This window comes from Lissotriton helveticus, chromosome 5_1 (genome assembly GCF_964261635.1).
Source record: "Lissotriton helveticus chromosome 5_1, aLisHel1.1, whole genome shotgun sequence".
In the NCBI taxonomy this organism is placed as follows: domain Eukaryota; kingdom Metazoa; phylum Chordata; class Amphibia; order Caudata; family Salamandridae; genus Lissotriton; species Lissotriton helveticus.
The window spans coordinates 538,853,827-538,868,445 of NC_136065.1; the positions used below are offsets into that span (position 1 = coordinate 538,853,827).

General features: G+C 41.8%; 1 protein-coding gene across 1 annotated transcript in view; it reads left to right on the forward strand.

Annotated features, from left to right (window-relative positions):
• Positions 1–14,619, forward strand: part of PCDH15 (protocadherin related 15) — a 2,579,312-nt gene that overhangs the window by 1,432,423 nt on the left and 1,132,270 nt on the right. The window contains exon 11 of the mRNA XM_078642873.1: positions 13,565–13,771. Coding sequence (XP_078498999.1) covers positions 13,565–13,771 — 207 coding nt within the window. The remainder of the gene's footprint in view (positions 1–13,564; positions 13,772–14,619) is intronic.

Below are 14,619 nucleotides of genomic sequence, written 5' to 3' on the forward strand. Positions count from 1 at the left end.
TCGGCGATAAAACTTTCTCTTTCCAAGGTATTGGACAAGCTCTTTACCCACCGCATCCAGTCCCAGCCAAGTGCCGCTGCATCACTCGCAGTCCGTGACTGCACGGAGGGATTAGGATCACTGCATCCGTGGTCTCAGGCTGCAACTGAGATTGGACTTAATGCGGTTGAAGCGTTGGGGACCCGGGAGGACGTTTTACATCATCAACACCTGCCTGCCAAGCACCGCAACCCACGCTCATATTCAGCTCAGGGCCCCCATGAGGATACAGGGTCGGAATGAAGCAACTTACCGGCTGGCCGGGAGTGGTGCATGCTGGTACTTGTAGTTTGCCGACGCAACTACAGTACTGTTTGAGACTTCACTCCACCCACCTGAGCATCCACCAATGGGAGACCGAATGGGACTACTTTGTGATGCTTGTTGGGAGCTGTTGTTAAGGAGTTGGCATCTGATGAGGAACAGTCCGAAACGCGTCATGCCACTTTGCTCCTGTGTTAATAAATCTTCCTCCTGGCATTCCCCGCTGTGGCTCTCCGTTTCTCTTCTACAAGGAAACCTTTGTGATACATTTCAGCGCTAGTCCTGGGCGCTTTGGAGAGTCCCGCTTCGTTTTGGGTTGGAGCTATAAGGACAGCTTCGGCGATAAAACTTTCTCTTTCTAAGGTTTTGGACAAGCTCTTTACCCACCGCATCCAGTCCCAGCCAAGTGCCGCTGCATCACTCGCAGTCCGTGACTGCACGGAGGGATTAGGATCACTGCATCCGTGGTCTCAGGCTGCAACTGAGATTGGACTTAATGCGGTTGAAGCGTTGGGGACCCGGGAGGACGTTTTACATCATCAACACCTGCCTGCCAAGCACCGCAACCCACGCTCATATTCAGCTCAGGGCCCCCATGAGGATACAGGGTCGGAATGAAGCAACTTACCGGCTGGCCGAGAGTGGTGCATGCTGGTACTTGTAGTTTGCCGACGCAACTACAGTACTGTTTGAGACTTCACTCCACCCACCTGAGCATCCACCAATGGGAGACCGAATGGGACTACTTTGTGATGCTTGTTGGGAGCTGTTGTTAAGGAGTTGGCATCTGATGAGGAACAGTCCGAAACGCGTCATGCCACTTTGCTCCTGTGTTAATAAATCTTCCTCCTGGCATTCCCCGCTGTGGCTCTCCGTTTCTCTTCTACAAGGAAACCTTTGTGATATATATATATATATATATATATATATATGTGTTTTCTAGATATGGCCAGGCTCAGGGATGCTGCCTATTAACATTCTGCCGGGCACTTTCACATTTCTCAGTAAGAGGGGTATGCCCTTTTGGATGACTTTGAGGGGTGCTAAACATTGCCAGCCATGCTTCATATGCCAGTCTGTAGTGTTCTTGCATAACCTCTGTCCGTATCCGGTGTCATTCTAAAGAGTGTTACCTATCACCAGTCTGAGAGCTGTTGCATATTGCAGACTTTTGCTGATTGGATTGTTATTATTATTAGTCGAAATTACTCTGCAGTCTGCATGGGAATTACTCGCCCTCAAAATAGCATTTGCCGATCAATTTACTAAGACATAGGAAAAAGAGCATCACTTGCGTTTTTTTGCTGAGAGATGAAGCAATATTTGTATTAATAATATTATGATTATGATGATGATGATAATGGCTATTATTATTATTGTTGTTGTTGTTCTTATGAATAATTTAGTTATTGTTATTATTATTGTTGTTGTTGCTGTTTATTTATATACTTAGAGCCAGATGTAGGTCGGCCAATACCGGTCGGTAACGGCCGAAATTTCCGAATTTCGGCCGTTACCGACCGGTATTGGGTTTTTGAGATGTGGGTGGCATTTTTTAAGGATTCGGTATTTTACCGAATCAGTAATTTAAGGATTCGGTAAAATACCGAATTCTTAACATACCGATTCGGTAAATTACCGAATCCAGGATGTAGGAAGCACTCAAGTTAGTGCATTCCTCAGTTAAGGATTCGTTATTTACCACCAACTAGAAATTGGTGGTAAATAATGAAAACCTTTGAAAAAGCATGTTTTTTGCTTTTCCAACAGTGCCATGTTGCAGATATACATGCCCTTAGGGCATGTATGGCTGCAACATGTGCACCCATATACAATTGAGGGGTGCAACAGGGTGTAAAAGTGACACCCTGCCACCCTTCAATGTTTTCCCCCAATTACTGAATCAGTATTTACAGATTCGGTAATTGCCATTCATTCCTATGGGCCTCCAGGCCCGTAGGAATGAATGGCAATTACCGAATCCGTAAATACCGATTCGGTAATTACTGAAACTTACAGATTCAGTAATTTTGTAGGAAAAATTACCTACATCCCATTTGCCTGTTCTTAAATACCGAATCGGTATGATTCGGTATTTAAGAATCGGTAATCTGGGATTACCTACATCTGGCCCTTAGTTTCCTTTGATATAATACTCTCCTCTGATCTTTAGAAAGTTCTCTAAATGTTGTTTCTGGTCTGCCTCATGTAACACTAAAGGTAGTACAACACTGGTGCACTTTGCCTTGAATTCATTGCTTTTGTGGATTTTTTGTTATTCTCTATGAGCCTCAAGTTCCCATAACAATTAGGACAGACGTTTTAAATTGGCATGTCTCTAAATTCCCTACAATGGAACGTTTAGAACTCTCCTGTTGCTCTTTAAATTGAACTGTGGTTGATCTCCTGATAATGCATTTTATTTATGAATGCAATGAGAGTCTCTCTGAGTTAGAAAGAGCAAATACCTTCTAAGCCATTGCTGTTGAGTAGGCAGAACCCCTCTAAAAAAATATATTTAGGAACTATTTAGAACGCCATATTTAGTGGTTCTTAGTCTTCTTATGATTTAAAAATATTTTGTAAATATAAAAAAGAAATCATAAAATAGTGAGTGTCATATGATGCAGACTTTCCATTGAAGGTCATCTCAATGTGGTTCAAGGAAAGTCAAGTTAAGTTCGAATCGCTTCCTTGCCAGGGAAAATCTAAAAAGCATAGCCCAGAGCTACTGCCTTTTGTGATGAGCCAACTAATGTATTATAACTTCATCAATTGAGAATCTGAGTGATCAATTGTGCTCTTCTCCAGGGCATTGTAGTTTTTATTGGAGAGATTAATTGAATTGGTTACATTATCTACTTATCTTCATCACGTGTTTCCTTGTAATGTGTTCATTATTGGACTTAATGCAGGGAGTAGGGATAACCTACTGTGACAAAGACATATGCATACATAGAAATAAGGTTGCAAAGAGGCAGTTAAAAGCAAATAGCCTTCAGTTTTTGCCGAAATTAACATTTATGTTCGATGGACTGAGATTATAATGCTCCCCTGTTAAATAGGTGTTTTCGCCACTTCACGATCTGCAACTTTAAAAGCGATATAATTTTAACAAAATTGTATAGTTTACCTTTTAATTTAAATTACTCGATTGGGAAAAGAAAATGTGTATGTTGATCTACATACGAAGAGCACAATTTAACAAATAATAAAATATCCCATAGATTAAGGGATTATTAATTTTGTCCTGGTAATAAAAGAGGGTCTAGATTCAGAAGACCAGGAGACTCATACAGAGCTAGGTAATGGACCAACAGGGTAGCAATGAAGCACCTGCTATATTTAAAGATCCTGCCAGAAGGAATCTCTGTAATGAATGTGTACGTCCCTGGGCAGGTTGCAGATTTACAACTGATTGGAATTCAAAAAAACTTTTCAAGGATATGTCAGTAAAGTAAGACAATTCCTGATGTAAGACTGAAAAAGTTTAATTATTCCTTTTTTTCGGGTCACATTTTTGCGTGAGGAAAAGAGCAGACTCTTGCAACCTCGTTGAGTAACATTTATATTTTTTTAACAAATTGAAAATATATGCCCGTGGAGATACCTCTTTACCTACATTCCTTTAAATTATATTTTTTTCTCCATTCTACTCCCCACCCTAGAAATGGGTTTGCTCTTACCATTGATGGAGGTTAGTCTCTAAACATGTAAATGATGGGAAAGGGACAGAAAGGGGTTTGTGGGCGTTCTTAAACTTCCTGGTCATTGCTACCCTCACACACCCCCAATTCCCACCTACAGAAGGAGATTTGCTCTTGGAGAAACCAGTGTGAGTAAAACATTATGTAAATGCAAAACCAACTTTTCTGAATTATAAAAGTGCTTTGCTATTCATAAAAAGGCAATTTTTTCTTGTAAGTTAGATGTATCGATTTAAATAGCTGTGTGAGTCAGACCCTGGGTCTCTAAAGTGAGCTTATGTTTGCAACACTGCTACTATGTTGGTGATTGCTTGGTTAGAGGGAGGCATCTGGTAGTTGTGACTTGTACACTGTGGGGGAAGAACGAGAGACAATAAGCCATCTCCTCTTTTTCTGTCAATTATATACTGCACCCAAAAACATGTGGGTTAAGCCTATTTGTAGAGTGATTGGTACACGCAGGCATGCAGAGGCCTTAAGAATTTTATGTACTGATCCCAGCCCCTTAATTGCTATTGCTATGGCAAAATTTTTGAAATGGGCCTGGGTAATCCGTATGCGCCTTATTGAGGTAGGGCTCTGAGTACTAAGTATATATTACTGTCAATTATGTATAAATATGTGGGACGATTTATCTTATGTGACCTATGTGCAATATCCCCCGTTCTGTTAAAAAATGATGCATTTGGTTTTATGATTCTAGATTTGATGAAATTGAAATAATTGATATTCAGCAATAGTCCATAGCAGTTTAATTCATTCTTAGATATTTATTGTACTGTTTTTACTGGATTTTTTTATATTGAAAAACTGTGGTTGTATGTATGTCTTTTTATGAATGCTTTTTTGACTTAATTGTCGAATAAAGTTTGAATTGACTATGGGACTTGTACACTGTGGGCCAGATTCATCAAGGATCATCCGCCATGTAAGTGGCGCAAGAACAACGTAAAACTGAAGTGAGACTTATCAAGCCATGAAAGGCCACCTTGCATGGTCCTGCATGGCTTGATAAATCTAGAGTAATGCGAGGCAGTTCAAATTGTTGCCTTGCGTTACTCTGCGTTACTCTGCCTAAGGGTGTTGTTCCATGAGTGAAATGTGGGTGTTCCTGCGCATCCACCAATGGATTTGGGCGCATTCTGAGATTTATCATTAGTGTGGGAATATCTTTACTTCTCATTTTTCTTCTTCTTACATGTGCTGCATTCTGTAGCACACATAGAAAGAGGAAAATGCCTCTAGGATTGAATTTGAGCAGGAAGGTGTTCCTTCCTGGCCTCAAACAATCCTGCCTCCAACACAGCCACCCTTGCACCATGATGCAAGGGTGCCAATATTGGCGCCAGGCAGCAAAACTGTGCCAACACTAGGAATTCCTGAAATGTCCCTTTCTTGGCTTGCTGCATTGTGCTGCATTAAAAAATAATAAATATTGGCCTGTGATCCTTTCCAATGTGATCTTGAACCATTTGGGCCACTGTAAATACTTTTAGAGGACGAAGGAAGTGGTCTCAATTAATTCAATGGCGAGATGTTGATTTTCATTAAAAATCTTCTTTATGTACCCCACATAGGGGAATGATTCAGTCCTCCTTTGACAGAAACGATTTAAAAAAAAGATGAAAATCAGATAAATGCATTTTCTGCTTCAATCACAGCTAAAGCTACACTTTGCTTTCCGCTACACTATATGAACAACAAATGCCATTAGAACTGGGCGCGTTTGTCAGCTTGTCAGCATGCATTTCCTATAGCAATTAAATTCTCCCAGGCAGGCGTTCTGTTGGTAAAATACTTTCCTTATATTTTCAAGAAGATCAAACGTGTTTGATTTTCAGCAGAAGAACAAGCGCCATATTCAGGAACCGATGACAGTGTGTCTGGATTGATGACATGAGATAATAATGACTGCCATTAAATTACCCACAGTGCATTATGCCCCCCTCCATTCTTTACGAGTGCATCACAGCTTTGAGAACTGCAGCCTTCAAGCAATTAATCTGGCCGTTTCTAGAGTGCATTTACAAGTAGTTCCAAGTATATGTTGGCAGTGTGTTTAGCAACTGTTTTATACAGAGAGAGTAATAAAGGATGCAAGCTTAGCCAACACGAGTAAAACAGTAACCTTTAACTAGCCATCCACGCGCATATTCTGAGTGCAGGAGGTTGAACTGATCAACACCTTAAGAAGCAGACCTTTTTACTAGCATTCCGGGGATTCCTTCAAACAGAGAAAACCTTTAACAATCAAAAAGAATGCTTTAAAATGGTAGATCGTTTGTTTAACAAAACAGTCCTTGTAGTGCAATGTGAAAGAACGTCACCTTTAACCCCTTCACTGCGGCAGCTATTCCGCCGCAGTGCTAAAGGGGCGGGGCGGCCGTGCGGCAGCCGCGCGGCGGCCGCATGCTGGTGACGGAACTGCTCCGTCACCAGCCGCGGTTGAGCTGTGCTCACGACGGAGCGGTTCCGTCACGGCCCCGCCCGCTCAATGGAACGTCCAGCGCGGGCGCGAAATTCGCGCCACGCAGGCGCGCCGAGCGGGCCGTGACGGAACTGCTCCGTCATCAGCACAGCGCGACCGCAGCTGATGACGGAGTGGTTCCTTCACCAGCAGGGGAGGGGTTAAACTAGAGAAAAAAAACCACTAAGAGGCTTTTTTATGAGAAGCTTGCGTTGGCCGATCTTCACTTTTTCTGACGCCTCAGCGGCGCCAACTTTTCAACCATAACTATGAGGTGAAGCAAAGCCACTTGCGTGACTTTGAATAGCCTCATAGATATGGAGTAAGACTGAGCAGTGCAAGTCACTGCGTTGCCTTACACAGCGCCAGGGAGGCGTTCCATGGGCATTGTAGTGGGTTTTCCCACGCAACACCAATGGATTTTGATGCTGCCCTAGATTTACTTAATATTGTAAACCTGGGTCAGTACCAAAACCTTACGCCTCCCCAGGGCAGGCATAATGGTGAGAAATATTTGTATTTTTCCAAGTTTTTTCCTTTGGAAAGAGGAAAGCGCCTCTCTGGGTAGTTTTTGTGCAGGAAGATGCCCCTTCCTGCACAAAAATAATCCTACATGCAAGGCAGGCACTCTTACAAGACAGTGCAAGGATGCCTGCATTGGGGCTTGGCAACACATTGTGCACCAGCAGAAAGGGGTAAAGACTGGAATGCACCGTATTTCATAAATACTGTGCATACCTGTCCTTATTCATTGGCAAAGACTTGTGGTGCTGTCGTATGCCAATTTCATGTAAAAGAGAGCCTAATTGGCTAGACTAAAAAAAACCAGGACAGTGCTGTGTGTTACTTGTGCTATTTCAAAGCATCGGATGGATGGTTCATGGGTGTTCCCATTCAACCACCCAAGGCTTTTGATGCGAATCCCTATCTACTAACATTTGTAGATAAAGATTTGTGTCTAATATTTATGCCAAATTGGGCAGGCGTAAAAGTGGAGGAACCTTTAAAAGTGCAAATGTTTCCAAATTTGCATGTATGTTCGCGTTGTACAGGACACACAGTGCCGGCTTTAGAGCTGTTGGTGCCCGGTGTGACAATCATTTATGCCCTCCTCTCTCGGATTCCCTTACGACCTCGGACCGCCAGGCAATAGTGCCCCTCATCTCTTAATAGGACCTCTCTCTCATAAATTTCATTTGTTTTAAAGCACTGGTAAAGGCTGGCTTTTCTAATAAAAAGGCATGTTTAACGAACAAACCATTTTCAGCAAAATTAGGAATAGATAATAAAGGACTGGTTAAAAAAAAACAGAACATCCAAACCTATTTTATGGATTGTTCATGCGGCTCTCTGGTGACAGTTCGTAACAGTCACTGTTCTATATTAGGGTTGTATTTTATGAACTGCGGTAACAAAAGGATCTCTCTGACAAAAGCAGTAATCCACTCAGCTGTCCACATAAAATACAGATCTAGTGGTCTGCATGGTATGCCTTCTTTGCAGCAGGCATATTCTTTTTGTGTAATATTTGTTTATTAGCAATTTTGACATGTGGCATCACAGTGGCCATAACGTCATTGATTACACATAGCTCTGCTACTTTATGAAGAGTTGAAACTGGCACTAGACACAACTCTGATCTCTCTCTCTCTCTAGCAGGAATATTAATCACAAGAGTTCTCGTGACATTTTTAATGCTGCCTGAAATCTGAACACACAAGGAACTCTGCTGCAGCTGTTTTTAAATTGTAAGTTATTGTTAAACACAGCCCGCCCCTCCCTGAGATCAGGGCCCCCTCCCCAAGTCAGCACCCAGTGCAAATGCTCCAGTTGCAATGCCCTAAAGCCATCCTTGAGGACACATACAAAGTGGGAAAAATATTAACACATAATTTTTACTCTGGAAAGATTCCAGTCCAGTTCAGTTCAAACCTATGCTTCATAAAGTGCAGATACTTTTGCACTATCGTGCAAGGGTGAGTTCATTTGCGCATAGCAGTATAAAGTGTGTCAATGCTGCAGGAGGCAAAAACAGTGCTGTATCTTCATACATACTGTGCAGTTTGTTCTCTGCTTTTGACTCACAGAGCACAGCAACTTTGGTTGCTGTGCTCCTTAGCACCAAAACATAGTAAATCCGACCCTCAGTGTTCTTAGAGGCTGGGCTGCAAGACACATTAGTTGCCTGGAGAAAGAGTAGGCAGGTGAGGTAATGGAGAGAGGAAAGGGCAGTTGGACCTCCCTATGTAAATCCGTAAGACAAGTGCAGTGACAAACTCAACACATAAGTAGGCCCTGTTTAGTCATGCATTAAAAAATAAAGGACGTATCAGGATTGTTGTTCAATGCCTTTTCTCTGTCACCGGACTAGTTAGTTGTTGGTTTAAATCATAATCTTTGCAGAGAAGGAGCAGCCGCGATGCAAAGCTTTCACAGAGGGATCTGGAGATCATTAAATATTTTGTTCCTGGTGAAATAAAGATCTTATGTCAAGGAAGCTCTCTATCTAATCTAGGTTGTGAATTACACTGTTTATATGTTAGATGATGAAATAAGCACATTAATTAATGTTATTGTGTGAATGGAATGAACTGGTAGGTCAATTTCAATTGGAATGTTTGAGAATATGCAGGTACTCCACATGGTTTAGCAACATAACTCTCATTCCCCTCAGAGGAACATATAGAGAAGTGAGATTGTAGCATCTGCGGATTACAACCCAACCACTTTGGCTGTTGTTTGTGGAAAGACAATCAAAACTGTTGGGTAACTAAACTGCCAATAAGCAGCCATTAGAGGTGTGGCCAATTTTGGAAGATTATATTTGCAGGACACTATTTTGTCTTTAACTCACTGTGTGGCATTGTTGCGCAATAGGTGAGGTCCAAGGCTACCTCTAAGTGATGCCTTTTCTTGGATAAAAATACATTCTGGCTAGAATATATCAGTTAGAATACTCCAGACAATCAGTAGGGGGCATCCAGCCCTTTTTGTAGGGACGGGTGACTATCTATTTAGTTGCAAACGTCAGCTCCTCTTTCCCTTCCTGCCCAGGAAAGGCCATCTGAATGTGATGATTGCTCATACGCACCTACTTTACTATGTTTGAGACTGTCTAGAGAGAATGGACAAATTGACACTGTCAACCACACCAGACATAAGTTGAAGACAGGCTGCAGGCACGCAGATCAGTCAGGGCAGAGAAATCACCATTTTTTAAGAGTTCCATTTCTAATATAGTAATGTAAAATCCAACTTTACTAGTAAACAGTATTTATCATTACATTCCAATAATCTAAACATGATTCAGCTACTCCTTTCTTATCAGGAATTACATCTTTGTATTACGGAATTCCTAAAGTTCACAGTAGTAAAAAAGAAATGTGGGCGTTTGTCACTACCAGGAGATGCAAAAGTACATGTCCTATTTTTATTTACACAGCATTCTGCCCATGGGCTACATAGGGCTTCCCTTAGGAGTGAATTATGTGTAATAAAAGGAGAGTGTAAGGCTTGGCAAAGGGCTGTAAATTCAAAGTAGAAGCAGCAGTAAACTGCACACATAGGCCTTACAATGGCTGGACTGAGACAGGTTTGAAAGGCTACTTGTGTGGGTGGCTTAACCAGTGTTGCAGGCCCACTAGTAACATTTAGATTACAGGTCATTTAAAGCCACTTATCAAGCCTTGAAACTCCCCTAATATTACACCTAAGTCACCCCTAAGTTGGACCAGACGTAACACTAAGGGCAGGGTGCCATGTAACTAAAAGCCAGGACACATCATTTTAAGTTTTACATGTCCTCATAGTGACAGCTAAATTCATTTTTCACTGCTGTGAGGTCAACTCCTCTCATAGGCTAGCGTTGTTGATTCCTTAGAACACTCTTAAGCTGTAATGCCTGATTGGAGAGGAGTAGCTTCTTCCTATTTCATTTCTTTGGAATGGTGGTGATCAATCATCTTTAGTTGTAAAGTTGGATTTGACATTACCTTTTTAGAAATATCACTTTTAGAAAGGGGACCTTTCTCTGCTCCTATTTTTGCTCTGTGTGCCTGCAGCCTGTTTCCAATACATGTCTGGGCTGGGTAATAGATATACTTTGTGCATTCCCTCTAGACAGCCACAAACTCAGGAAAGGCTGGGTGTGACAGTGGACTTCAGTCTGATAGACGTCATGGGTAGTTAGGGGGAGAGGTTACTCACACTTACATCTGAATAGGCACTGCCCTGTGTCCCACACAAAAGGCAGCTTTCCCCCCACAGATAGCCTGACAAAAAGAACTGGGTTGAAAAGAATCATTGAGCACTTCAGAAAACTCCTTTGAAGTCACAACTTGCATCAAAGGCACTTTTGGGTATACGTTCCAGGGCTCTGACCCTATAAAATCAGTACACTACTGGACTTGGGAAGAACACTCTGTGGGAGTAATGACTGCTCTGTTGTAAGGATTGCCACTTTGCTGCAACCAACTGTTCTAAGGAACTACTTCTTCGTTTTGCTAAGCTCCACTGCTGCCTGCTGATCTCTGCCCTGCTGAGGACAAGGATGGACCCATCTCACTTGGACTCAGAGTGACTCCAGTGGCTTGCTGGCTTGCCTCCCGTGTTCTGACATTTTACAAGCACAAAGGACTTCCTGTAATCCTTCTAGTGCTGCTGGACTCTGTAAGTCCTACCCTTGCCCGAAGTGCCCCTTCCAGTCCTGGGCCCTAGAAGTGGGTTCTTCAGTTGATTTCTGCAAAAACCAACGCATCACCGTGACTACAGGAGACTGTCTGCTGCATCGCCCTCCGACACTGACTCAACAATGATGATTTCTAACAGGGAAGACTACCCTAAGGATGTCAGGTCTAACACTGCTGTACTACAGTGTTTTCATTTGAGTACCCACCTACTGTCAATGCATCAAATTTCAGAATTGTTAAAATCTTAGTTCAGCCTCAAGCAAGAGACAAGCTCTATTTACTACTATTTACTATTACTATTTGCTGGAATGTGAATTTACAGACAAACAAGGGGTCATCCCAGGGGGTCAGCAACAGAGGAGGGCCCAGGACCCCACTGGAACCCTAATAGTGGACTCTAGCGCAGATTTACGATCAATAAAACGTACAGCAGCCCTGAATGCTTCCCGAACACAATTAAAGGTTTGAGATTTCTCCTATTCTAGTGTCCCTAATCTTCACTGTTTGAGATGATGTTGAAGTGCGAACAAAATAGGATTTTCGTGTTGGTGGTTTAGGCTTACTGAATATTTGGGTTTTACATTAGCGTAAAGGTATTAACTTCCTAGACAATCATCCCTCCCTGTAATCATCTGGTCCTTGTTGTAGTGGTGTGGTTGCTGAATGATTTCCCTGCAGCTGAAAGTAAGGTGCATTTGGGTTGGTCTGGGCTTGATTATGTGGATGGGGATTTTGCAGGGACTGGTCTAGGCTTATCGATCTTTGCTCATGATACAACTTTAACCAGCATAGGTCGGCCATGTGGCCCATTCCATGGCAATAGAAGCATTCTCTGAGGTCTGGATGCTGCTAGACAACATGACCTCTGCTGTTGGGACTGGTTGGAAACCCACTGGGGTTCTGAGGTGGAGCTTCCTTTAAGACTGGTGCCATTTGCTGGTTCTGTGCCATCCAACCTGTGATCTGTAAATCAGTAGCCTCAGGCCTAGGTCCCAGGGCCTGACTAGCCATACAATCCTTACTCGAGATTGATGGAGAGGTTGTCTCGGGAGATTTCGACAACAGTGGTTTGATCTTGTTTTTGAACATACATGTATCAAGACGTATATCTACATCACTATTAACAGGTTTATGTAATCTAAAATCATGAAGAGTGTTGTAATAGAGATATCATGAATGTTGACACTGGTGACATGATTTTGTACTTTGTAAATATTATGTTGTGTGTATACTTCATGTTCTAAACTATCTCTAAGGTGGTGAGTATCCTTTGGATAATTTAAGAATTCAGACAAAAGAATCATAGAAATCTATGTTTCTATGATTCTTTTATTTAATGTGTTATGATAATTGTTCGTGAACTGTCCACATAATCTCTTTCCAGACAGAATGTTTTGCTCGGCACCATTATATGTATGTTCAGGATATGCTTCTAAAAAATTATATTTGATTTTCTTCTAGCTCTTGTATTTGGTTACTTTTGCACCACGTTCAAAGTGTAACCTTTTTAGCACTTGCAATAGACACCCTTTAACATTCCTAGTAAGTAATGTGTTAAAACATATCTGATCTGCTTCAGTCAGCAAACGAGTTTACTAAAAAGGGAAATAATTTAAGAAGCCAGAAAGTATAGTTCAAAATCACCTATTATATTACTTATGGTGCCATGTACTAAACCTGTCATGTGATTAAAGCTTTGGTTAAGAACAGAGCTTTTTACTCATTTTTTAACACACTATCATTGAGCATGTGCTAACGTTGTGATTTTGTAAGTTAATATAATATTTATGGGCATCAGAGTTTGGAAACCTGAAATGGTGTCCAGTACTCTGGTCCCCATAATGAAACATGAGCAGCAGCAATCCAGCAGGGAATACCACCCTAACTAATTGTATGTAGTGAACCTGGTAACAGCAAATGTGCACACAAATGGCTCTTGAAAGTTGAAATTTGAACCTCATGTAATCTTGGACCCAGTAAATCTGGGTCCTACATGCTATTCCTCCTTGCCGGCCTGAAAACTCATGCTATACTGTAATTTGGGGATAAAACACACAATAGTTATCTCAAGCTCCATATCTACCCTTTTATTATTGGGCATCTAGTAATAAGGATCTCTGTGTTTCTGACCTGTGTTCCATATATGCTGTGTATGGGGAGTAACTTCTTTTATGGATACATCGTAGACAGTGTGAGTTCTTTCAGGTACCCAGCTCAACTCAGTGACTGTACATGGCCACAGAACAAGTAATTTATATGTCCTTTGCAGTTTAATTTAGGAAGGTAAACTTTAGTGATCATTTGAAACGTTATCAATCTACTGGTCATTGCACAGCTATGGAAATATAAACACGGCTGGGTTCCTCTTTGCCCTTAATGCACGCCTCTCTCTTGTCTAGGCAGAGCAAGACAACGGCCATCCTCTTCCAGCATTTGCCAATTTGCATATCGATATCCTTGATGAGAACAACCAAGCACCTTTCTTCACGGTAGATGGATATCAAGGCTTCATTTTGGAATCTTCTCCTGTGGGTACAACCATCTCTGCCAACCAGAATCTAACAGCTCCCCTGAAAATAATAGCCTTAGATAACGACGTAGAAGAGGTGAGACTTCTTATCATTCTTTGTGATATACCAGTTCACATTTTTTTCTTTGACATAATTGGTGCACATAACACCTGTTAGACATTTGTTTTCATAAGTCTATACTATATTGTGAATCATTTGTATCACATTTGTATAATAATACTGTTATCACCCTTTTCCATTCTGTGCCATTCACTAAGCTATTTGGGAAGAAATCTAGTGCATCGTACATTAGAAACTTTGCGCCTGATTTAGAGTTTGGTGGATGGTGACGTTGCAGTCAATACAGATTTTCTGTACACCTGTGCGTTAAGATATAATGTACTTATAATAAGGGAGACAGAATATCCGTCACATTTGTCACAGAGTACACGTCCCCCAAACTTTAAGACAGGTCCTTATTATTTAATAAGTCTGCATTTCTTCAACGATTTGGAGACCTCTACATACTGAATATGGATTATTTGTTTTTGTTTTTCTTCGGCCTAAGTTTGCAGGCTTTACGACTGACATCGTAATCAGCCCCCAAGTGTTTAGGCTCCTGGGGCCTCATTTATGAGCCCTTGCGTCACTTTTACACCGCCGGTGCGTCACTTTTTGTGACGCACCAGTGGCGTAAACAACGCGCCTTGTTGCGCCATATTTACAAAGTGACGCATCTAGGTAGATGTGTCACTTTGTAAACCCCTGCGCCACATTACACTTGCGCCAGGTATAATGTATGCAAAGGGGGTGTATTGACGCAAGAAAAGGGTCGTAGAAGTGACGCAATGAAATCTATGAGATTTCACTGCGTCACTTCTAGGACACCGTTGCGTCAAAATCTTGCGCCTGCCTCACAGCAGGCGAAAGACTGATGCAAGCCC